At 37.0% G+C, this 26,832-nt stretch overlaps 1 protein-coding gene across 1 annotated transcript; it reads right to left on the bottom strand.

Moving 5' to 3' along the window:
• Nucleotides 1-6,095: 6,095 nt before the first annotated feature.
• On the bottom strand, nt 6,096-7,500 carry LOC139890551 (uncharacterized). Its single transcript, XM_071873425.1, has 2 exons — nt 6,925-7,500; nt 6,096-6,302 (listed from the first exon to the last, which is right to left on the bottom strand). Exons 1-2 carry the CDS (start codon nt 7,432-7,434, stop codon nt 6,126-6,128), a joined length of 687 nt encoding a protein of 228 aa, XP_071729526.1. The 5' UTR covers nt 7,435-7,500; the 3' UTR covers nt 6,096-6,125.
• Between the last annotated feature and the right edge of the window lie 19,332 nt (nt 7,501-26,832).

Here is a 26,832-nt window from a genome sequence, read left to right as displayed (position 1 = left end):
TATAATTATAATATTAATATAAATATTGAGAGATAATTGTGATAAACTTCACAAACTGCGTATTTATATTACTTTTCGATTTACTGTAGCTCATGCGATCGCATGAGTTTTCAGTGTTTTTACCATGCGATCACATGGCCGCCTTTTCCGTTTTTGTTTGCTAGTTCGTCGACATCAAATAGTGTACTGTAGCAAATAGTGTTTACTGTAGCAAATAGTGTTTACTGTAGCAAACAGTGTTACTGTAACAAATAGTGTGTTACTGTAGCAAATCACTGTAGCACTGTAGCAAAATACGGTTTTACTGTAGCAAATAGTGTTTTACTGTAGCAAATAGTGTTTTACTGTAGCAAATAGGGTTTTACTGTAGGAAAGTCGTTTTTACTTGTATATATATATATATATATATATATATATATATATATATATATATATATATATATACATATAATTGTTCATGAATCGTCGAGAGTAATCAAAGGTAATTGTATATATATGAAACAGTTCTAAAATTTTGAGACTCAATCTAACAGACTTTGTTTAACGTGTTAAAATAATAAATCGTATAGAGAATTGGTTTAAATAAGTCAAAAATTTTCGGGTCATCACAAGTGTAAATGAATCCTGAAGTAGATTTCCTACTATCAGGATCTCCGGCCATATCCGCATCTGTATAGCCTTTCAAGATTGGATCAGCTCCCCCGTAACAAAGACATAGATTTGTTGTACCCTTAAGATATCTGAGAATCCATTTTACCGCATTCCAATACTCTTTCCCGGGGTTGGAGAGAAAACGACTCACCGTTCCCACTGCATGAGCAATATCGGGCCTTGTACACATCATCGCATACATCAAACTTCCAACTGCTGAAGAATATGGTACTGAAGACATCTCCCCGATCTCTTCCTTGGATGAGGGACAAGAACTCTTGCTTAACTTGAAATGGTTGGCTAATGGAATGCTAACAGGTTTGGCATTGATCATATTGAAATGTGAAAGCACTCGTTCAATATACTTCTCCTGAGATAGCCATAACCTTTTATTCTTCCTGTCTCGGGTTATATGCATTCCCAAAATCTGTTGAGCATGTCCTAAGTCTTTCATGTCAAAAGACTTAGAGAGTTCCTTCTTCAGCTGGTTGATCTTCGTTGCATCTTTCCCTACGATCAAAATATCATCTACATATAGTAGAAGAGCAACGAAATCTCCTCCAGAAAACTTCTAAATGTAGACACACTCATCTGCTGCAGTTTTCTTGTACCCTTGACTCACCATGCACGAGTCAAACTTCTTGTACCACTGCCTAGGTGCCTGCTTCAAACCGTACAAACTTTTCTTCAACTTGCATACGAGGTTATCTCCTAAAACCTCAAAACCTTCCGGCTGCTCCATGTAAATTTCTTCATGTAAATCTCCATGAAGAAAAGTTGTCTTTACATCCATCTGTTCAAGCTCCAAGTTCATACTTGCGACCAATCCAAGTATGACTCTAATTGAAGTCATCTTGACTACTGGTGAAAATGTCTCGTCAAAATCAATCCCTTTCTTCTGTTGGAATCCTTTGACTACAAGTCGTGCTTTGTATTTCACCACTTTTCCACTACCATCCTTTTTCAGCTTGAACACCCATTTATTTTTCAGTGCCTTCTTCCCGCGTGGAAGTTCTACAATCTCATAAGTTTGATTTTTTTGCAGAGAATCCATCTCATCCTGCATTGCGAGCAACCATTTTTCTTTATCCTTATGAGTTAATGCTTCATGAAAACTCTCCGGTTCTCCATCTTCAGTAAGTAGAAGGTACTCGGATTCTGGATATCTACTCGATGGAATCCGACCTCGTTCAGATCTACGAACTTCTGGAACATTCTGAGGAGATCCACCATCATCTTGACCTTGTGATGGTGCTGGAACGTCTGGCAGATGGGGTTGTGGCTCCCCCTGCTCAGCACCGTCATTTTCCTCATTATCTTCTACTTCTGGCATTTCTTCTTGCACTGAAAATTCATTTTTCATGAATGATTCCGTTGTTGCCTCTGGCACCTGAGCAGCAACATTTGTCTTCTGAGATATTGTGGGCTTTTCAATATCTTCTATTGTCTGGCTTTCATGGAACACCATGTCCCTACTTCTGATCACCTTTTTCTCCTTTGGATCCCATAATCTGTATCCAAATTCTTCATCTCCATAGCCTATGAATATACATGGAGTGGTCCTTGCATCCAGCTTCTGCCTGAGCTCCTTGGATACATGTGCGTACGCCAAACATCCAAATACTCTTAAGTGAGAGTATGATGGATCCTTTCCAGACCAAAATTTCTCCGGAACTTCAAAATTCAGTGGTACTGATGGAGATCGGCTGATCAAATAACAAGCGGCTCTGACTGCTTCTCCCCAGAATGGCTTTGGCAGCTTAGCCATACTGAGCATGTTCCGAACACGTTCCATGATTGTTCGGTTCATTCTTTCTGCTATACCATTGTGTTGAGGGGTACGTGGAACTGTCTTCTCATGTCGGATGCCATATGATTTGCAATAGGCATCGAACTGCCTGGAAGAGTATTCACCGCCGTTGTCGGATCGAAGACACTTTAACTTCTTTCCTATCTCACGTTCTACCATGACATGGAACTGTTTGAAGTAATCGAACACCTGGTCCTTCGTCCGCAAGAAATATACCCACACCTTTCGAGAAGTATCATCGATAAACGTCAGAAAGTATCGATTGCTGCCAATTGATTCAACCTCCAAGGGACCGCAAACATCAGAGTGTACCAGACTGAGTAACTCTGATTTTTTCGTTGAAGAGGAATTAAATGAGACTCTATGCTGCTTACCAAACATACAATGATTGCAAGGATCTAGTGCAGCGTCCTTGTCTACATTGATAAGCTCCTTCTTTATTAGGGTAGACAACCCTTTCTCACTCATGTGACCGAGTCTCTGGTGCCATAAATTTTGTGAAGCCTCCTTTTCTGCAACATTAATACTGTCTGTGCAGATCTTCACATGAGTCTTGTACAGTGTGCCACAAATATGTCCTCGAGCTACTATCATAGCACCTCTTGACAATTTCCACGTGCCTCTACAGAAATGACTATCATAGCCCTGTTTATCGAGAGCTACCTCAGAAAGTAGATTCAGCCGAAGATCTGGCACATGGCGGACATCCTTCAGAGTGATTGTGCTCCCGGAACTTGTCTTTATCTTGACATCACCAATTCCGACAATCTCAGTGAAACTGGAATTTCCCATCTTCACAGCTCCAAAGTCACCAGCTTTGTATGTTGTGAAGTATTCCTTATATGGAGTCACGTGGTAGGAAGCTGCCTTATCTACCACCCATTCTGTTTCTTCTCGTGAGACGTGAAGGCATGTCTCATCATGGGTTGAACAATAAGCTACATCACCAGAGATAGTCACTAATGTTTCTCCACCCTTATTCTTCGGCTGTGAACTGCTTTGACCTTGTTCTTCTTTCAATCTATAGCAGTTCTTCTTCATATGTCCCTCTAATCCACAATGATGGCATTTATATGTTGGTTTTCTGCCATCAGCTGACCTGCCCCTGCTCTTGCTTCTGCCTCTACATTTATTTTTGCTACTCATTTGCTGTCTTCCCCGATTCTCTGTGACAAAGGCATGGGTCTGATCTGTGCCCATGTCCTTTCTCCTTGCCTCTTCACTGAATAGGGCATCCTTGACCATTGACATGGTAAAAGTTTGTCATTCGGGGCTGAGTTGCTGAGTGTTACTACCAGCGTTTCTCAACTAACGGGAAGGGAACTAAGTAGCAGTAGCGCCTGAACTTCATCGCCAAGCGGCATCTCTACAGAAGATAACTGGTTGACCAAGCTCTGGAACTCACTGGTATGCTCGGCAACTGAAGTTCCACTTTTGAGCTTCATGTTGACTAAACGCCTCATCAGCAGGGCTTTATTCCGAGCAGTCTTGGCATGATACATGTCCTCCAACTTTTTCCAGAGGACATATGCGTCTGTCTCTTGTGCAACATGGTGGAAGACACTATGATCAATCCATTGACGGATCTGACCAATAGTTTTTCGGTTTGATTTCTTCCACTCTTTCTCTTTGGCAGAATCAGGGTTTATACCATTCAATTCAATAGGATCGAACAAATTCTTACAGCTGAGGAGATCTTCCATCCGAGGTTTCCACAGCGTGTAGTTTGTGGCTGTGAGCATAATCATAGCTCCGGAAGATGATGTTGACTCTTCTGTGGACATTATCACCTTACAAATAATTTTTTAACACAAACGAGGTTGAATTGTAGAAAACAGAGATCACCGTTACGTCCGGAACAGTTGAAAATGGTGGAATAGACACTTCGCGGCTTAAATTCCACTTACGGGGCAAAATTATAATTTTTATAAACTTCAGGGAGCAAAAATGAAATTCTAAAAATTTCAGGGACCAAATTGTAAAATTTCAGAATTGCTACAGTACCGCTACAGTACCGATACAGTGACTTGCTACAGTGCCGTCAGCTGCTACAGTGAATTGCTACAGTGATCGTCTTCTCCGGCGAGTTGACCAAACTTTGACCGCATTTTTTGGGCTTGTTATAACTCCGTTTAAGTCGCCGTTTTTTGCGTTGGACTCGGTTCGACGAGACGAATCCAATGGTACACTAAAAATTGAATTTTGAGAAAACTTCAGAAGACCCAAAAACTCAACCAACGTCTCTAACCAAGCTCTTGATACCACTTGTTAGGAAGAGGGGATTGCCTGGACGTTGGGAGATATAAATTTGAGAGAAAAACAACTCTATTACTCACAAGAATAGATTTACAGAGTATTACAAAACTCTTACAAAAAAACTCTCAAACTCACACACACTCTCTAGGTTGTGATTACACTTCTCTGAGTGATTTAGGATGATTTACAACTGAGGTTTGCACCTCTATTTATAGTAAAAATTCTATGGCGGTGGAATGGTGTGAACGGAGATGGTGGGCGGCCGTCATCGTGTTCATCTTTGCTTCTTCTAATGGTGTTCAAAGAAGGCTACTTTGAACATCTAGAAGGTGAGCTTCTAGATTGTAGGCTGGAAACTTTCACCACTCAACACTCCACCTCATTATTTTCCAGTTTATCAGCATGTCCGCCTCTACCTATCAACACGCCACTTTTGTCCGCCATGGTTAAAGATGTCTTAGCAACTTCATAAATAACAAAATGTAGTATAATTGAGTCAATAGAGATGAAAATTTCCAAATACTCAAGGACAGAAACTCAGCTTACATTATTAGTTGTTGCACTCAATTCCATACACCACATACTTGACAGCTATTACACATAATCATCCAAAAGCTAAATGTTCATTATTTCACTCACATAACAATCCAAAAAGTCAAAAACTGATGAAGTTGTAGCAAATAGCAATAGGACAATATCAATATACTGTAGCAACTGCCTTTCAGGACTAAATGCAATGGTCCAACTATTTTGTTAAACTTGCTAACCATTTTTTTTATTTTTATTAAATATCAATATACTGTAGCAACTGCCTTTCAGGACTAAATGCAATGGTCCAACTATTTTGTTAAACTTGCTAACCATTTTTTTTATTTTTATTTTTAGTTTTTTTGGTAATAACAGAATAACAATTAATTAAACAAATCACTTTGTAGGAATCATAGTCAACTCAATTTGATATGTAAAAAGGGATTTACCAAAGAATTCAAAACTTATAACATAATTTATTACCTTTGTTACATACTAATTACAACATTGACTAGATTTAACTTTATTTGAAAAATCTAAAATGACTGAAATGAACACAAAAAAACAAAAATCATAAAAAAGGGTCAAAAAGTTCCTACATAATATATATGTTATTTAATACGTAGTATAAGATTCTTCGTCCCAATTATAGTGCAGCAATTGGAAACTGTTGTGAAGCTTCATGTAACAAACTCGGTGCTACAAGATTCGTACTTGAAACTTCTTCGTCATCCTCTTCATCAGCATCCCAAAGAAACCGGGCGTAGGAAGCCATAACATAACTGTGTAAAAATCAAATAATTAATGACCTCTTCAGTAAAAAAAAATCATAAAAGGCTTAAGTTACTAATTACATTGAAAATATTTTTAGCACAATATCTTACCAGTCGTCCGGAGAAGCTTTAACTGCTTGATCAAAGTAACTATCTGCACGAGACACATCTTTTTGTGTCTGCCAAATTAAATCAGCGTACATCGACAAAGCGTTACCATCACTCGGGTTTGCAAGTATTGCTCTACTGCAGTACTCCTCAGCCTTCACAACATCACCTTGAGCCTGTTCATATATTTATCAATAAAGACCACCAATCAGATAAACATTTAATTAAAAAGTTTATATATCTTGATATGTTAAATAATGCAAGTTTATTGAACATAATCATGATCAAATAGAAAATAAATTTAAGTGATAATCAAACTGGTTCACAAATTTGTAAATTATATATACTACGGAGTATTATTCATTATTCATCTTTATTAAAAAAAAAATCACAAAATAGTCCAGCACCTATTCCCTTTACCCGTTTAACCACCATTACTTCATTTTATACCATTTTAATGCAATTATATGTAGCAGAGGCGGAACATAGTGCAATCAAAGGGGTATTCGCCCCAACTCAATTTATTTTTATTTTTTTTTTACTAAAAAGGTTTTTTTTAGTATTTGCTCCTTTCACTAGTTTCGCCCCGGGTTCAAGTTCCGTATGTTGTACTATTCCATAAAAAAGCTATACCTTAAAGCTTTTTATATCACTTTAGATACATTTTCACGAAACACTTAATTACTATGTTACATACAATCAATGAATCAATAGTAAAAATATTAATTTTTATGCATACAACCAAATAAATTAAGCAGTCTTAACAAACAAACAAATATGAAAAGACCATATATATACCTCTTTCAAGTATTTAGCATAATTAGCAAGAATCAACGAATTTCCAGGGTTCGCTTTAATCATATTCTTATAATACACATCAGTATCATTATCCTCACTACCATTACCACCGTTACTGCCACCACTACAAATATTTCTTCCGCCAAAACCGCCACCACCGCTATTGTCATCCGTCGTAAACTGCACTCTACACTCTTCGACATCCAAACCACTACTCGAAAACAACAATCCCATGTTCTCAATCTCTTCCACTTCTTCCAAATCTTCTACATACGAAACCAAACAATTTACACTATTTAATGAATTCTTACGTTTAATGTGTGAGTTAAGGTTTGCTAGATCGTTTTCTGATGATGCTCGACTGAGTAACGAATTCGATGAGTGTGATGAACGTGATTGTGATTTTATGGTTTTATGGATTGGATCAAAGTGATCTGGTGATGATGGTTTAGGATTTTGTTGTTGAAACCATGATTTTAGTGCTGGGTTAGATGAGCTTCTTAGTAACATGTTTTCTGGTTTATGAATACCGATGCCAAGTTTATTTATCAAAAAGCTATAAAATATAAAATGTTGTGGGAGATTATTTTTATGAAAGAAAGAGAAGGGTGGGTGTGAGTATTTATAGGAGAATATGAAAAGATCGTGACCGTTGATTATTTGATGGTGGTACGCGGTTGTCGGTTTCGGTTGCAATTATTGTATCTTCTATATAATTAGGGATATTCATTTGCATCCATAAATTAAGTTGAGATTCAATGAACAAATCGATTAATTATAGATGATTTCAGATTCATATAAATACATAAAATAAAAACGTAATTCAAATTCACGAAGAACAACGAACGTGATGAACATCAAATCATCAATCAACAAAATTAACACTTCAAATCGATCGAATTAGTTCCTGGAGCAGCGATTATCGTCATCTGTAACGAATTTCAGTCTAAAATATCATCAAATTCTACAAATTGATGAAGAACAGTTGTGTTTGTCTTCGTATGAACAACAAATTCGAATTCAAGATGTAAGGCTTTTTATATCAAGATTCCTGAATGAAAAATGCTGCAAATCATGTCTAGAACACTCGTCAATCATCATCTTCAACTGAAACAACACATAAATCATCAAGTCGATGATTCAACTTTCATTTGACTTTTTCACTGAAACTTTGACTCCAAAATTCGGATTCGATTCTTCAAATTGAGATCTGAGATTTTTCAGAGAGCTTCACGAGTTGAAAATGAACAAATCCGCACTTCTACTTTTTGCTTTAACACTCGAGATTGATCTGAAGCTCAAATCGATGACGTTTTCGGTTAAACGATGAACACGAGATCGATTAGCTTGAATCTGTTGTTGTGAATCTGTTTTGATGATGCACGAAGTTTAGATTTATTTGTAGGAACTAATTTCTAGAATCAATTTGATGTTTGAATCATCAAATGAGATTCTGGTTACCGGAATCTGCTACTACATCATAATAGATTCATATGATTTTGACTTTCTATATTAGCCAATCACATGTGATTGAACATGTGATTTCAGTTCATATAAAAATCCCACGAAATCATATGTGATTGAACATCACAATCACATGTGATTGAACATGTGAAAAAAGCGCGCAAAAACACGTGATTTGTGATGACCCGGAAATTTCTGACCAAATTTAAACTTAATCTTTAACGTTTCCAACACAATAAGCAAAGTCTATGAAGTTGAATCTCAAAATTTTAGAACTGTTTCATGTATTCAATTACATTTGACTGCTCTCGACGATTCATGAACAAGTATATGTATGTATATATATATATATGTACAAGTAAAAACGACTTTCCTACAGTAAAACACTATTTGCTACAGTAAAAATGACTTTGCTACAGTAAAACACTATTTGCTACAGTAAAGCACTATTTGCTACAGTGAAACCGTACTTTGCTACAGTGTTACAGTGGAAACGATTGCTACAGTAAACACTATTTGCTACGGTAAACACTATTTGATGTCGACGAACTAGCAAACAAAAACGGATAAGGCGGCCATGCGATCGCATGGCAAAAACACTGAAAACTCATGCGATCGCATGAGGTACTGTAGCAGGCCACATACTATAAAAACTAGAATTATCTTCACAACTATCTTGTATCAAAGTTAGTGTGTGCTATATTTCATGCTATATGTAAAATAAGCGGTATTGTAAGTTTGTAAAATATTGTGTAAAAGTTTGAACGCGAAATATTATTATAATCAGTTTTTCATATAGAATTGTAGTAGTTGAATTGTATATTAGTTACTAAGTATGAACTTAACGGGTAGGTACTACCCGAATTTAAACTTATAAAACGCTAATATGAAGAAAAAGCTTTTATAAATGAGTTCATATTATGCTACGAGATACTATTGACTACTCTTAATATTCTGTATGATTAACTTGTTTCATTTGACTATTTGAAGGAAATGGCACCGACTACTCGACAAATCATAAATATGAGCGAAGAGGAATTTCGTACCTTTCTTGCTGCAAATATAGCCGCAGTACAGGCTGCGCTACATACCAACAATAACTCCGAATCTAGCAATGCAGCTAACGGCGCAAGAAATCGTGTAGGATGCACCTACAAAGAATTCACTGCCTGCAAACCTTTGGAATTTGATGGAACCGAAGGACTGATCGGATTGAAACGATGGACCGAGAAGGTCGAATCGGTGTTTGCCATAAGTAAGTGTACTGAAGAGGACAAAGTGAAGTACGCTACGCATACCTTCACAGGTACTGCGTTAACATGGTGGAATACCTATCTAGAGCAAGTGGGACAAGATGATGCTTACGCACTACCGTGGTCAGCATTCAAGCACTTGATGAATGAGAAGTACCGTCCCAGAACCGAGGTCAATAAGCTCAAGACAGAACTTAGAGGGTTACGAACCCAAGGATTTGATATTACCACGTACGAAAGACGATTCACAGAATTGTTCCTATTGTGTCCGAGAGCGTTCGAAGATGAGGAAGAGAAGATCGACGCGTTTGTGAAAGGATTACCGGAAAGAATCCAAGAAGATATAAGTTCACACGAGCCCACCTCCATACAACAGGCATGTAGAATGGCTCACAAACTAGTGAACCAGATTGAGGAAAGAATTAAAGAACAGGCGGCTGAAGAGGCCAATGTGAAGCAAGTCAAAAGAAAGTGGGAGGAAAACGGTAATAAGAATCACCAATACAACAACAACAGCAATTACAACAATAATCGCAACAACTATCCCAACAATCGCTACATCAATCGCAACTACAACAAACGGCCCAACAACAACAACAACAACAACAACAACTACAACAATCATCCCAACAACAATAACAACCGCAACAACAACAACAATCAGAAGCAGCTATGCTAAAGGTGTGAAAAGTATCACTCGGGGTTCTGCACCAAATTTTGCAACAAGTGTAAAAGAAATGGTCATAGCGCGGCGAAGTGTGAGGTCTACGGACCAGGGATTAACAGGACAAAAGGAACAAATGGTGTCGGAACGAGTAATGGCGGAGCAAGTAGTGTCGGAGCAAGTTATGCCAATGTAGTTTGTTATAAATGTGGAAAACCGGGCCACATTATTAGAAATTGCCCGAATCAGGAGAATACGAATGGACAAGGCCGCGGAAGAGTTTTCAATATTAATGCAGCAGAGGCACAGGAAGACCCGGAGCTTGTTACGGGTACGTTTCTTATTGACAATAAATCTGCTTACGTTTTATTTGATTCGGGTGCGGATAGAAGCTATATGAGTAGAGATTTTTGTGCTAAATTAAGTTGTCCATTGACGCCGTTGGATAGTAAATTTTTACTCGAATTAGCAAACGGTAAATTAATTTCAGCAGATTATATATGCCGGAATCGAGAAATTAAACTGGGTAGCGAAATATTTAAGATTGATTTGATACTAGTAGAGTTAGGGAGTTTTGATGTAATAGTTGGCATGGACTGGCTGAAGAAGGTGAAAGCAAAGATCGTATGTTATAAAAATGCAATTCGCATTGTACGAGAAGAAGGAGAATCCTTAATGGTGTACGGAGAAAAGGGCAACACGAAGCTACATCTTATTAGTAATTTGAAGGCACAAAAACTGATAAGAAAAGGTTGCTATGCTGTTCTAGCACACGTCGAGAAAGTACAAACTGAAGAAAAGAGCATCAATGATGTTCCCGTCGCAAAAGAATTTCCCGATGTATTTCCGAAAGAATTATCGGGACTACCTCCACATCGATCTGTTAAATTTCAAATAGATCTTGTACCAGGAGCTGCACCAATAGCTCGTGCTCCTTATAGACTCGCACCCAGCGAGATGAAAGAACTGCAAAGCCAACTGCAAGAACTATTAGAACGTGGTTTCATTCGACCAAGCACATCACCATGGGGAGCTCCTGTTTTGTTTGTCAAGAAGAAGGATGGTACATTTAGGTTGTGTATTGACTACAGAGAGTTGAACAAACTTACCATCAAAAACCGTTATCCACTGCCGAGAATTGACGACTTATTTGATCAGTTTATTTGAAGATCGATTTAGGTCAGTTTAGGTCAGTTTATTCGAAGATCGATTTACGTTCTGGATATCATCAAATGCAAGTAAAGGAGGATGATATTCCAAAAACTGCTTTTAGGACGCGTTATGGTCATTACGAGTTTATGGTTATGCCGTTTGGATTGACTAATGCACCAGCTGTGTTCATGGACCTTATGAACCGAGTGTGTGGGCCATATCTTGACAAGTTTATCATTGTTTTCATCAATGACATACTTATTTACTCAAAGAATGATCAAGAGCATGAAGAACATTTGAGAAAAGTGCTAGAAGTATTGAGGAAAGAAAAACTGTACGCTAAGTTTTCAAAGTGTGCATTTTGGTTGGAAGAAGTTCAATTTCTCGGTCACATAGTGAACAAAGAAGGTATCCAGGTGGACCCGGCAAAGATCAAAATCGTTGAAAAGTGGGAAACCCCAAAAACTCCGAAGCATATACGTCAATTTTTAGGATTGGCTGGTTACTACAGAAGATTCATCCAAGATTTCTCCAAAATAGCAAAACCCTTGACTGCATTAACGCATAAAGGGAAGAAATTTGAATGGAATGATGAACAAGAGAAGGCATTTCAATTATTGAAGAAAAAGCTAACTACGGCACCTATATTGTCATTGCCTGAAGGGAATGATGATTTTGTGATTTATTGTGACGCATCAAAGTAAGGTCTCAGTTGTGTATTAATGCAACGAACGAAGGTGATTGCTTATGCGTCTAGACAATTAAAGATTCACGAACAAAATTATACGACGCATGATTTGGAATTAGGCGCGGTTGTTTTTGCATTAAAGACTTGGAGGCACTACTTATATGGGGTCAAAAGTATTATATATACCGACCACAAAAGTCTTCAACACATATTTAATCAGAAACAACTAAATATGAGGCAGCGTAGGTGGATTGAATTGTTGAATGATTACGACTTTGAGATTCGTTACCACCCGGGGAAGGCAAATGTGGTATCCGACGCCTTGAGCAGAAAGGACAGAGAACCCATTCGAGTAAAATCTATGAATATAATGATTCACACTAACCTTACTACTCAAATAAAGGAGGCGCAACAAGGAGTTTTAAAAGAGGGAAATTTAAAGGATGAAATACCCAAAGGATCGGAGAAGCATCTTAATATTCGGGAAGACGGAACCCGGTATAGGGCTGAAAGAATTTGGGTACCAAAATTTGGAGATATGAGAGAAATGGTACTTAGAGAAGCTCATAAAACCAGATACTCAATACATCCTGGAACGGGGAAGATGTACAAGGATCTTAAGAAACATTTTTGGTGGCCAGGTATGAAAACCGATATTGCTAAATATGTAGGAGAATGTTTAACGTGTTCTAAGGTCAAAGCTGAACATCAGAAACCATCAAGTCTACTACAACAACCTGAAATCCCGGAATGGAAATGGGAAAACATTACCATGGATTTCATCACTAAATTGCCAAGGACTGCAAGTGGTTTTGATACTATTTGGGTAATAGTTGATCGTCTCACCAAATCAGCACACTTCCTGCCAATAAGAGAAGATGACAAGATGGAGAAGTTAGCACGACTGTATTTGAAGGAAGTCGTCTCCAGACATGGAATACCAATCTCTATTATCTCTGATAGGGATGGCAGATTTATTTCAAGATTCTGGCAGACATTACAGCAAGCATTAGGAACTCGTCTAGACATGAGTACTGTCTATCATCCACAAACTGATGGACAGAGCGAAAGGACGATACAAACGCTTGAAGACATGTTACGAGCATGTGTTATTGATTTCGGAAACAGTTAGGATCGACATCTACCGTTAGCAGAATTTTCCTACAACAACAGCTATCATTCAAGCATTGAGATGGCGCCGTTTGAAGCACTTTATGGTAGAAAGTGCAGGTCTCCGATTTGTTGGAGTGAAGTGGGGGATAGACAGATTACGGGTCCAGAGATAATACAAGAAACTACCGAGAAGATCATCCAAATTCAACAACGGTTGAAAACCGCCCAAAGTCGACAAAAGAGCTACGCCGACATTAAAAGAAAAGATATAGAATTTGAAATTGGAGAGATGGTCATGCTTAAGGTTACACCTTGGAAAGGTGTTGTTCGATTTGGTAAACGAGGGAAATTAAATCCAAGGTATATTGGACCATTCAAGATTATTGATCGTGTCGGACCAGTAGCTTACCGACTTGAGTTACCTCAACAACTCGCGGCTGTACATAACACTTTCCACGTCTCGAATTTGAAGAAATATTTTGCTAAAGAAGATCTCACTATTCCATTAGATGAAATCCAAATCAACGAAAAACTTCAATTCATCGAAGAACCCGTCGAAATAATGGATCGTGAGGTTAAAAGACTTAAGCAAAACAAGATACCAATTGTTAAGGTTCGATGGAATGCTCGTAGAGGACCCGAGTTCACTTGGGAACGAGAAGATCAGATGAAGAAGAAATACCCGCATTTATTTCCAGAAGATACGTCAACAACTCCAACTGCTTAAAATTTCGGGACGAAATTTATTTAACGGGTAGGTACTGTAGTGACCCGAACTTTTCCATGTTTATATACATATTAAATGAAATTGTTATTTACATGATTAAGTGTTTCCAACATATTAAGCAATCAAACTTGTTAAGACTTGATTAATTGAAATAGGTTTCATATAGACAATTGACCACCCAAGTTGACCGGCGATTCACGAACGTTAAAACTTGTAAAAACTATATGATGACATATATATGGATATATATATATATATATATATATATATATATATATATATATATATATATATATATATATATATATATATATATATATATATATATATATATATATATATATATATATATAGTTAACATGATATTATGATAAGTAAACATATCATTAAGTATATTAGCAATGAACTACATATGTAAAAACAAGACTACTAACTTAATGATTTTGAAACGAGACATATATGTAACGATTATCGTTGTAACGAAATTTAATGTATATATATCATATTAAGATATATTAATACATCATGATATCATGATAATGTAATAATTTAACATCTCATTTGATTTAATAAACAATGGGTTAACAACATTTAACAAGATCGTTAACCTAAAGGTTTCAAAACAACACTTACATGTAACGACTAACGATGACTTAACGACTCAGTTAAAATGTATATACATGTAGTGTTTTAATATGTATTCATACACTTTTGAAAAACTTCAAGACACTTATCAAAATACTTCTACTTAACAAAAATGCTTACAATTACATCCTCGTTCAGTTTCATCAACAATTCTACTCGTATGCACCCGTATTCGTACTCGTACTATACACAGCTTTTAGATGTATGTACTATTGGTATATACACTCCAATGATCAGCTCTTAGCAGCCCATGTGAGTCACCTAACACATGTGGGAACCATCATTTGGCAACTAGCATGAAATATCTCATAAAATTATAAAAATATGAGTAATCATTCATGACTTATTTACATGAAAATAAAATTACATATCCTTTATATCTAATCCATACACCAACGACCAAAAACACCTACAAACATTTTTATTCTTCAATTTTCTTCATCTAATTTATCTCTCTCAAGTTCTATCTTCAAGTTCTAAGTGTTCTTCATAAATTCTACAAGTTCTAGTTTCATAAAATCAAGAATACTTCCAAGTTTGCTAGCTTACTTCCAATCTTGTAGAGTGATCATCCAACCTCAAGAAATCTTTCTTATTTACAGTAAGATATCTTTCTAATACAAGGTAATACTCATATTCAAACTTTGATTCAATTTCTATAACTATAACAATCTTATTTCGTGTGGAAATCTTACTTGAACTTGTTTTCGTGTCATGATTCTGCTTCAAGAACTTTCAAGCCATCCAAGGATCCTTTGAAGCTAGATCCATTTTTCTCATTTAGAGTAGCTTTATCCAGAAAACTTGAGGTAGTAATGATGTTCATAACATCATTCGATTCATACATATAAAGCTATCTTATTCGAAGGTTTAAACTTGTAATCACTAGAACATAGTTTAGTTAATTCTAAACTTGTTCGCAAACAAAAGTTAATCCTTCTAACTTGACTTTTAAAATCAACTAAACACATGTTCTATATCTATATGATATTCTAACTTAATGATTTAAAACCTGGAAACACGAAGAACACTGTAAAACCGGACATACGCCGTCGTAGTAACACCGCGGGCTGTTTTGGGTTAGTTAATTAAAAACTATGATAAACTTTCATTTAAAAGTTTTTCTTCTGGGAAAATGATTTTTCTTATGAACATGAAACTATATCCAAAAATCATGATTAAACTCAAAGTGGAAGTATGTTTTCTAAAATGGTCATCTAGACGTCGTTCTTTCGACTGAAATGACTACCTTTACAAAAACGACTTGTAACTTATATTTCCGACTATAAACCTATACTTTTTCTATTTAGATTCATAAAATAGAGTTCAATATGAAACCATAGCAATTTGATTCACTCAAAACGGATTTAAAATGAAGAAGTTATGGGTAAAACAAGATTGGATAATTTTTCTTGTTGTAGCAACGTGAAAATTGGTAACAAATCTATATTAATCATATCCTAGCTAACTTATATTGTATTATACATGTATTCTAATATATTATGTAATCTTGGGATACCATAGATACGTATGCAAATGTTTTGACATATCATATCGACCCATGTGTATATATTATTTGGAACAACCATAGACACTCTATATGCAGTAATGTGGGAGTTAGCTATACAGGGTTGAGGTTGATTCCAAAAATATATATACTTTGAGTTGTGATCTAGCCTGAGACGTGTATACACTGGGTCGTGGATTGATTCAAGATAATATATATCAATTTTTTTCTGTACATCTAACGTTGGACAACTAGTTGTAGGTTACTAACGAGGACAGCTGACTTAATAAACTTAAAACATCAAAATGTATTAAAAGTGTTGTAAATATATTTTGAATATACTTTGATATATATGTACATATTTGTTATAGGTTCGTGAATCGACCAGTGGCCAAGTCTTACTTTCCGACGAAGTAAAAATCTGTGAAAGTGAGTTATAGTCCCACTTTTAAAATCTAATATTTTTGGGATGAGAATACATGCAGGTTTTATAAATGATTTACAAAATAGACTCAAGTACGTGAAACTACATTCTATGGTTGAATTATCGAAATCGAATATGCCCCTTTTTATTAAGTCTGGTAATCTAAGAATTAGGGAACAGACACCCTAATTGACGCGAATCCTAAAGATAGATCTATTGGGCATAACAAACCCCATCCAAAGTACCGGATGCTTTAGTACTTTAAAATTTATATCATATCCGAAGGGTGTCCCGGAATGATGGGGATATTCTTATATATGCATCTTGTTAATGTCAGTTACCAGGTGTTCACCATATGAATGATTTTTATCTCTATGTATGGGATGTGTATTGAAATATGAAATCTTGTAGTCTATTGTTACGATTTGATATATATATAGGTTAAACCTATAACTCACCAACATTTTTGTTGACGTTTAAAGCATGTATATTCTCAGGTGAATACTAAGAGCTTCCGCTGTTGCATACTAAAATAAGGACAAGATTTGGAGTCCATGTTTGTATGATATTGTGTAAAAACTGCATTTAAAAAACATATGTCGATGTAATATATTTCTATTGTAAACCATTATGTAATGGTCGTGTGTAAACAATATATTTTAGATTATCATTATTTGATAATCTACGTAACGCTTTTGAAACCTTTATTCATAAAATAAAGGTTATGGTTGTTTTAAAAATGAATGCAGTCTTTGAAAAACGTCTCATATAGAGGTCAAAACCTCGCAACGAAATCAATTAATATTGAACGTTTATAAACAATATGAACGGGACATTTCAGTTGGTATCCGAGCATTGGTCTTAGAGAACCAAAATTTTGCATTAGTGTGTCTTATCGAGTTTGTTAGGATGCATTAGTGAGTCTGGACTTCGACCGTGTTTACTTGAAAAATGATTTCTTAACAAATTTTGTTGAAAACTATATATTTTTAACATGTGAATATTATGTGATATATTAATCTCTTAACGTGTTTGATATTATGTGATAGATGTCTACCTCTAGAACAAGTCCCATTGACTCACCTAATAATAATGAAGAGTTAAATGTAAATTGGAATGATACGTGGACTGATTCACAAGTTCTCGAAGAGGAACCGGAAGAAGAGTCGGAACCGGAAGAAGAATCGGAACTGGAAGAAGAAATAGAACCAGTGGGGGAAATAATAAAACGATTAAGTAGAAGAAAATCCTCAACCAACCGACCAAAGTTAATTATGGTCAATGGTGTTTCCGCCAAGGAAGCAAAGTATTGGGAGGATTACCAATTCTCCGATGAATCGGATCCCGACAAGGATTCCGATGATGTTATAGAAATTACCCCAACACAATTTAATAAGGCAAAAGAGAATAATAAGGGAAAGGGCATAAAAATAGAGAAATTTGATTCCAAACCCGATGAACTTTATATGTATCGTCAACACCCGTATTTCTTAAGTTGTGACAATAACCCGGGAACCTCTAAACCAGTAGGTTTTTCTAAACCAATGTGGAAAACGACGGCTCGTATTAGGGGAACATCATATATCCCTAGAAACTTGGCAAAACGAAACAAAACCGAAGAAGAAGAAACGAGTGAGTCGAAATAAGATAGTTGTATTCGTGTGGTGTAATATATGTAATATAGTGTGCTTATGCTTTATGATATATGTAAAAATTGCTTGTATTAATAAGTATTTTTTTTATGAATCTAACTCTTGTCTATTTTACAGTTTAAAAACACAAAATGGATAGACAACCCAATATTTTAAGAGACCTATCCGGAGACATGATGTAACATCCCGCGTTTTTCCGTTAAATTTATTTTTAACACCGTCTTTTTCTCTTAAATAATACCTTTCGTTATTTAAATTCGTAGTTTCCGTTGACTAACGTTCATAAAAATTCCGTCATTTAATTATAACATCTCTCGTTAACTTGCGTTTTAAAAATATTCGATCGGTTAAATCCCGCACCCGCTTTGAAACTCGAGGGACCGGAGTTGCCAAATGGGCAAACTAGTTGACTAGGTCAACTAGTCAACCCATTTCTCCTCCATTCAATTACCTCCACCTCTCTCTCTTTCTCTCTAGCAAGAACACACACAAACCCCAACTTCATAGATTCATCATCTAAATTCGGATCGGGAAGCAAACTACAAAACAAATTACATATTTGGAATCCTCTCTTCATCCTCTACAATTTGATACCAACTTCATCTCGTTTGGGTAACATTTCTAAAACTCTAGATTTCTCTAAATTCGTGTTTTTGATTTGAAATGGTGTTAGTTAGTGTCTATGGCTCAAGTCTAACATGAATATATGTTTGGTTTGCTCGATTTGTTGTTTTTGGAGTAACTAGCATGAACTTGAAATGGGTTTGCTTAATCCTTGATTTTGGATGGGTTAATGTTGTTAGATTGTTAAAGTGCATGTTTTAATTGTGTTACTAGTATCACTAGCTTCGTTTTGATGCGTAGGTTGATTAAGGAAACTTCAAAAACATGAATATTGATTTTTGCGGATTTTGGTTAGGGTTTGATAGACTTAAAACGAACTTTTGATGTTTCGAATGCCATGAAATGTTATTAGTAAGTGTTTAGTTGTAATGTATGCTTCATTACCTTCAAAACGGCATATCGTATGTGTAAATTGGATTCCCGAATCATAAAATACGTTTTACGAACTTGAAACTTTGAAAATTTACCTTTCTTGATCAATTGACGAGTTTTCGGTTATTGTAATTGATGTTTTTGCTTGTGAAAGGTAGTTAATTGTATTCCTTGTCAAAAGAGCTTTCCAACGATATAAGATGCGAGTTCTAAGTGTTTGCGGTTTGTGTTTTATGCATAAAAAGGTTTTGGGTTGAGACTTAGAAAACTGAAACTGGCCAGGTATCAGCTCGCTTGTAATGCCGCGGCGCGGCCAGCTTTGTCGCGGCGCGGCATATGCCGTGGTCAGATTCTGACCTACTTTGTCAAATTTCGAAAAATGTTTGCTATGCTACGCACCTCCGATTAACATGTAACTTGGCCAACATGCTCATATATGATTTCTAAGATTAGAAAAATAGTTCGGGACCCGACCCGAACGTGTTGACTTTTTCGTTGACTTTGACCAAGTTTGACTTTTAGTCAAACTTAACCAAACTTTTATACAATCATTCTAACATGCTTTTATACTTGTTTCTTGTATGAAACTTGACAACGTGATTCACATGCTATACTTAATCGAGTCGTAACGAGCCGTAGGACTAATTGAACACATTTCACCCGACCTTGTGTCGTAACCGGTTAATTGATACAACTTACTTGTTTAGGTCAAGGCTAAGCAACTTTCATGCACACGTTTACTTGTTGAAGTACCTTTATACTCGTGCACTCGAGGTGAGATCATAGTCCCACTTTTTACTCTTTTGAACTTACTTTTGGGATGAGAAAACATAAACGATTCTTTTGAACTAAGTGAACACAAGAACGGGAAAACAAACATTCTACATACGAGTTTAGAACAAAAATCCTCAATCCGATTATCATTAGTTACATCAGATGGTGTAAGCGAGAACTTATGTTATATGGCCATATTGGGTTGACAACCCTCATCCTTGACGGTTCGCTACCGTCTACGGATGAAATATATTTTCGGGAACAGTGTTGTTCTAGCACTAATTGATGGGGTATTCAACGGACGGAACGTTAAGCTTTGATAATTGGGTGCTCGTGAATATTAACTTTTAGAATGTACTACTATTATTTCAACTTTGCAAATCTTGTGGTTCGACTTACTTTACTTTTATTCACTTACTTAAACCTATGATTTCACCAACGTTTTTGCGTTGACAGATTCTTCTATGTTTTCTCAGGTTTTCACATGGCTATTTGTTACATGCTTCCGCACTCTTTGATTACTTGATTGGAGTCTACCATGCATGCATACGCTAGGGATAGCATTTTTGGAATCAAACTTTTGTCCACTTACTTACGCTATTTATAGAAACTGTGGTTTCAAGCTAATTATGTCGCAAGTTATTTCATTCATACTTTATAACTTTGTAAACTTAAACTTATTGTCAATCCGTTTGTTAAACTAAACTTTGTACCTTTCAAATGAACGCGACATAATTTTGGTCAAACGAGTCTCATATAAGGACTACGACCACGCAACGGGACCTAAGTTAACGACGCCGTCAATAACGGTTTTGGTCGGGTCGCTACAAGTGGTATCAGAGCGTTGGTTGTAGGGAACTAGGATGTGCATTAGTGTGTCTAACAGAGTCGTTAGGACGCATTAGTGAGTCTAGACTACAACCGGATAGTTAGCATTTGCATTCTGACATACATTTGCTATAGATAGCACTTACTTGACTACTTGTGCATTATACTTGAATCATTCTTAGGCAAACTTTTTAATGATACCCAACCTTCATCATACGAACTCGTATTCCGCCACTTTTTGGTAACACACGTAAATTCATGATTCATACACGTATGGAAGACGACGACTTCATTAGTCACACTTGTTCGGGAACTCTGTCTCCCGGATTGTTATTTGCCACCGTTTCAACTTACTATCGATTTCCCACTGGTGTTTCTTACTATCTACTTTTTGGTGTTACTACCATCACTACTCTAGGTGAGTATCGTCATCAACATTTATCACTACGGTTGCGTGCTACTCGTTATCATGACTCGTTACTCTTTTCATACCTGAATACATTTTTGTCTGACTCGAACCGCATTGACGTGAACAATCAACTATACACTTCCCTCGGGGAACGCATCTTCAGAATTGCACCAATTCTTTCGATTTAATACGAGTCACGTTTGAGACGTCGTTACATTTTGTTCATTTTAGATTTTCGCGATTACACGAACTTGAATCTATAGAGTGATGTGGGAATGGAGGTATGAGTTAGCGTAATATAACGACACTCGATCAACGTGGTTATATTACGGTAAGACATACCAAAGTTCTAGTGACGCGTGATGGTGGTTAGACTCGATCAACCTAAACACCACCATGTGCCATGTACATGACTTCATCCTTTCATGTTTGGACATCCGAAAACTCCGAGAATATTGATAACAACCATACCGGGGACACCCCTTCGACTTTTGTCGAATTATACTTGTGCTTCCGAATGAATTACCGATTCCTCTCGACTTCAACCGTATGTTACACGTGTATACTATCTCGTCCTCGCACAGTCTTATTGACTAACTACAATTTACTCGTTATGCTCGCACCGAGGCGGAAACTTCTCTCTCATCACACTCGTACTTCCGGTTCAGGAAATCTTTACTCTAAACTCTCAATGGAGGGAGAGACTCTCCACGTTATACTAGTATTCACCTCGAGGGTGAATAGTCCCGACGAACGTTTTTCTTTCAGAAACCGATGAGAACTTGCCCCGACGAACGTTTTTGGAAACCGATAAATCTTCCGCGACGCGAATTTTCTTGAGAAACTTGTCCTAGCTAACGTTTTCAATTCCTAGCAAACTTGTTCAATATGCCTTAGGGAAATGTACCCCGTTTCGGATCGAGATCCTCGTTTCATTTCTAGATTTCGGAGTACCTTACAAAAAGCCTCGGGACCGCGTTTAGACATGAGTACCGCGTACCATCCACAACCCGACGGACCGAACAAACATGCGATTTAAACCTTGGAAACCATAATACAAGTTTGTATTACCAACTTCAAATTTACTTGAGAAAAGTATTTTCCTTTGACCGAATCCTCGTACTACAATGATTTTCATTCGAGTTTTTAACGTCACTCCTTTTGAAACCACATGTGACCGGAAACGTCATTCTCCTTTGTCGAACCAAGTAAACGATGATCAATTCACCGGGGCCGAGGTTATTCATGAGCAACCGAGAAAATTTATTCATATTCAGGTAAAACCCTACGCGACTCGTAATCACCAAGAGCTACGCCGATGTTAGACGTAAACATTTCAAATTCCACGTGGGAAACCGCGTCACGTTAAAAGTCGCACCTTGGAAAGGTGCAATCCGTTTCGGGAAAACGTAGGAAGCTAAATCCGCGATATTTGATCCTTTAAATTCTTGGGGTGTTTTGGACCCGTCGCTAGCCGTTTAGACTTTTCCGACTCATTTTGGGTCTCCGTTTATCCTACATTCGATGTATCAACTCAAAGACGTGTTTTGCGAAACGAGAACTTGCTATCTCCTTTGATGAACTCACTATCGACGATAAACTTCATTCCTAGGAGGGCCGGTCGAAACCATGAATCGTGAACCCAAACTCTAAGACGACGTGAAATCCCGACTGTCAAAGTTCGTTGAAATGCCCAAGGGAGTACCTTCACTTATTCGTAGAACCAACAACGCAAGATCTCGAGGAAGAAACAACAACTACTACTTCCAACTAAATTTCGGGACGAAATTTCTTTTGAGTTGTGGATAATGTAACATCCCGCGTTTTTCCGTTAAATTTATTTTTAACACTGTCTTTTTCTCTTAAATAATACCTTTCGTTATTTAAATTCGTAGTTTCCGTTGACTAACGTTCATAAAAATTCCGTCATTTAATTATAACATCTCTCGTTAACTTGCGTTTTAAAAATATTCGATCGGTTAAATCCCGCACCCGCTTTGAAACTCGAGGGACCGGAGTTGCCAAATGGGCAAACTAGTTGACTAGGTCAACTAGTCAACCCATTTCTCCTCCATTCAATTACCTCCACCTCTCTCTCTTTCTCTCTAGCAAGAACACACACAAACCCCAACTTCATAGATTCATCATCTAAATTCGGATCGGGAAGCAAACTACAAAACAAATTACATATTTGGAATCCTCTCTTCATCCTCTACAATTTGATACCAACTTCATCTCGTTTGGGTAACATTTCTAAAACTCTAGATTTCTCTAAATTCGTGTTTTTGATTTGAAATGGTGTTAGTTAGTGTCTATGGCTCAAGTCTAACATGAATATATGTTTGGTTTGCTCGATTTGTTGTTTTTGGAGTAACTAGCATGAACTTGAAATGGGTTTGCTTAATCCTTGATTTTGGATGGGTTAATGTTGTTAGATTGTTAAAGTGCATGTTTTAATTGTGTTACTAGTATCACTAGCTTCGTTTTGATGCGTAGGTTGATTAAGGAAACTTCAAAAACATGAATATTGATTTTTGCGGATTTTGGTTAGGGTTTGATAGACTTAAAACGAACTTTTGATGTTTCGAATGCCATGAAATGTTATTAGTAAGTGTTTAGTTGTAATGTATGCTTCATTACCTTCAAAACGGCATATCGTATGTGTAAATTGGATTCCCGAATCATAAAATACGTTTTACGAACTTGAAACTTTGAAAATTTACCTTTCTTGATCAATTGACGAGTTTTCGGTTATTGTAATTGATGTTTTTGCTTGTGAAAGGTAGTTAATTGTATTCCTTGTCAAAAGAGCTTTCCAACGATATAAGATGCGAGTTCTAAGTGTTTGCGGTTTGTGTTTTATGCATAAAAAGGTTTTGGGTTGAGACTTAGAAAACTGAAACTGGCCAGGTATCAGCTCGCTTGTAATGCCGCGGCGCGGCCAGCTTTGTCGCGGCGCGGCATATGCCGTGGTCAGATTCTGACCTACTTTGTCAAATTTCGAAAAATGTTTGCTATGCTACGCACCTCCGATTAACATGTAACTTGGCCAACATGCTCATATATGATTTCTAAGATTAGAAAAATAGTTCGGGACCCGACCCGAACGTGTTGACTTTTTCGTTGACTTTGACCAAGTTTGACTTTTAGTCAAACTTAACCAAACTTTTATACAATCATTCTAACATGCTTTTATACTTGTTTCTTGTATGAAACTTGACAACGTGATTCACATGCTATACTTAATCGAGTCGTAACGAGCCGTAGGACTAATTGAACACATTTCACCCGACCTTGTGTCGTAACCGGTTAATTGATACAACTTACTTGTTTAGGTCAAGGCTAAGCAACTTTCATGCACACGTTTACTTGTTGAAGTACCTTTATACTCGTGCACTCGAGGTGAGATCATAGTCCCACTTTTTACTCTTTTGAACTTACTTTTGGGATGAGAAAACATAAACGATTCTTTTGAACTAAGTGAACACAAGAACGGGAAAACAAACATTCTACATACGAGTTTAGAACAAAAATCCTCAATCCGATTATCATTAGTTACATCAGATGGTGTAAGCGAGAACTTATGTTATATGGCCATATTGGGTTGACAACCCTCATCCTTGACGGTTCGCTACCGTCTACGGATGAAATATATTTTCGGGAACAGTGTTGTTCTAGCACTAATTGATGGGGTATTCAACGGACGGAACGTTAAGCTTTGATAATTGGGTGCTCGTGAATATTAACTTTTAGAATGTACTACTATTATTTCAACTTTGCAAATCTTGTGGTTCGACTTACTTTACTTTTATTCACTTACTTAAACCTATGATTTCACCAACGTTTTTGCGTTGACAGATTCTTCTATGTTTTCTCAGGTTTTCACATGGCTATTTGTTACATGCTTCCGCACTCTTTGATTACTTGATTGGAGTCTACCATGCATGCATACGCTAGGGATAGCATTTTTGGAATCAAACTTTTGTCCACTTACTTACGCTATTTATAGCAACTGTGGTTTCAAGCTAATTATGTCGCAAGTTATTTCATTCATACTTTATAACTTTGTAAACTTAAACTTATTGTCGATCCGTTTGTTAAACTAAACTTTGTACCTTTCAAATGAACGCGACATAATTTTGGTCAAACGAGTCTCATATAAGGACTACGACCACGCAACGGGACCTAAGTTAACGACGCCGTCAATAACGGTTTTGGTCGGGTCGCTACACATGATTGATGAAATCTTGTCTAGAGTCGGTCAGAATTCCTCGGCACAACTATTTAAGGCGAGATCAGTTTGTAAGACATTCGAAGAACGTTCCAAAAATGCCTTGGTGAAACAACCCAACCCGTATTAAAAACCGGCCCATAATTTTTTTTCCTTTTAATACGCTTTAAATAACACTTTAGGTCCCAATTGTGTTTCCATAAACATCATTAATTACAATAGAAGGTTTAATAACCTTAAAACATTTAATATATTGATTAATTGTCCAAACGGACATACACGACCCGACTAGTTTAGTTTCCAACCAAAACCGAGCATGGTGATTTGGGACTACGCTACCCAAATCCTAATCGAATACAAAAGCAAGATCTCTAATCCCCAAGCTTAACCGAGCCGCCAAGCATGCGAACCTATAAAAATATCAACAACGAGAGGGTAAGCTAACGCTTAGTGAGTGATAATATACTACATACATATATATGTATAAAATGGACACGCCACAAAAAGTCAAATACCGCATACCGAAGCATCCAAGTATAAGGCAACTACACTAAGCATACCGTACGATCTCTAAGCACAAGCTAAAGATATCAACAAAGTATAAGTTAATTCACCAACGACAAGGTGAACAACGCCAATGAGCTACACCCGGAGGGTTAGCTACATCACAACAATACAACAATATACGTATACAATATTTAACATGCTAAACAATATCCAACAACATAATATGGTTAACCATAACGCTATGGTGCTACCGGCACGTGGTTCACACCATACGCATTTGAGTCTCACTCGTTTATAGTGCTACCGGCACGTGGTTCACACTTCGACGCTACCGGCACATGGTTCACGCTCATTTTATAGTGCTACCGGCATGTGGTTCACACTCGATGCTACCGGCACGTGGTTCACATCCTTATATTTATAGTGCTACCGACACGTGGTTCACACTCGATGCTACCGGCACGTGGTTCACAACTTATCGCACACATGTTATGGCACTACCGGCTCGATGGTTCATGCCATAACACCCACAAATAGATACGCCATATACACGTACGTGTAAATACTCCACTCACAATATTAACCCTTCGCCATTGGGGTTATATAATCCACATCACACGCCCATGTGATAACGTACACACAAAGTGTGCACCTCGTCAAAGGTGGTCAGCCAAAATGCACAACCGTGCCAATTGGACCTATACACAAGTCCATCAATCCACCTATATGTGAAGTGAGCTCTATGACCGAGAACTACTTTACCCGACCCGCACACATCCTACACATACATATGCACATATGATATTAACACTCACATTGTCGCCTTGAAGAATGCTTCCAAGAATCCGCAACTCGTCAATGGAAAGTACCTATT

The sequence above is a fragment of the Rutidosis leptorrhynchoides genome, chromosome 2 (assembly GCF_046630445.1).
Source record: "Rutidosis leptorrhynchoides isolate AG116_Rl617_1_P2 chromosome 2, CSIRO_AGI_Rlap_v1, whole genome shotgun sequence".
In the NCBI taxonomy this organism is placed as follows: Eukaryota; Viridiplantae; Streptophyta; class Magnoliopsida; order Asterales; family Asteraceae; genus Rutidosis; species Rutidosis leptorrhynchoides.
This window is presented reverse-complemented; position numbering and strand designations above follow the sequence as displayed.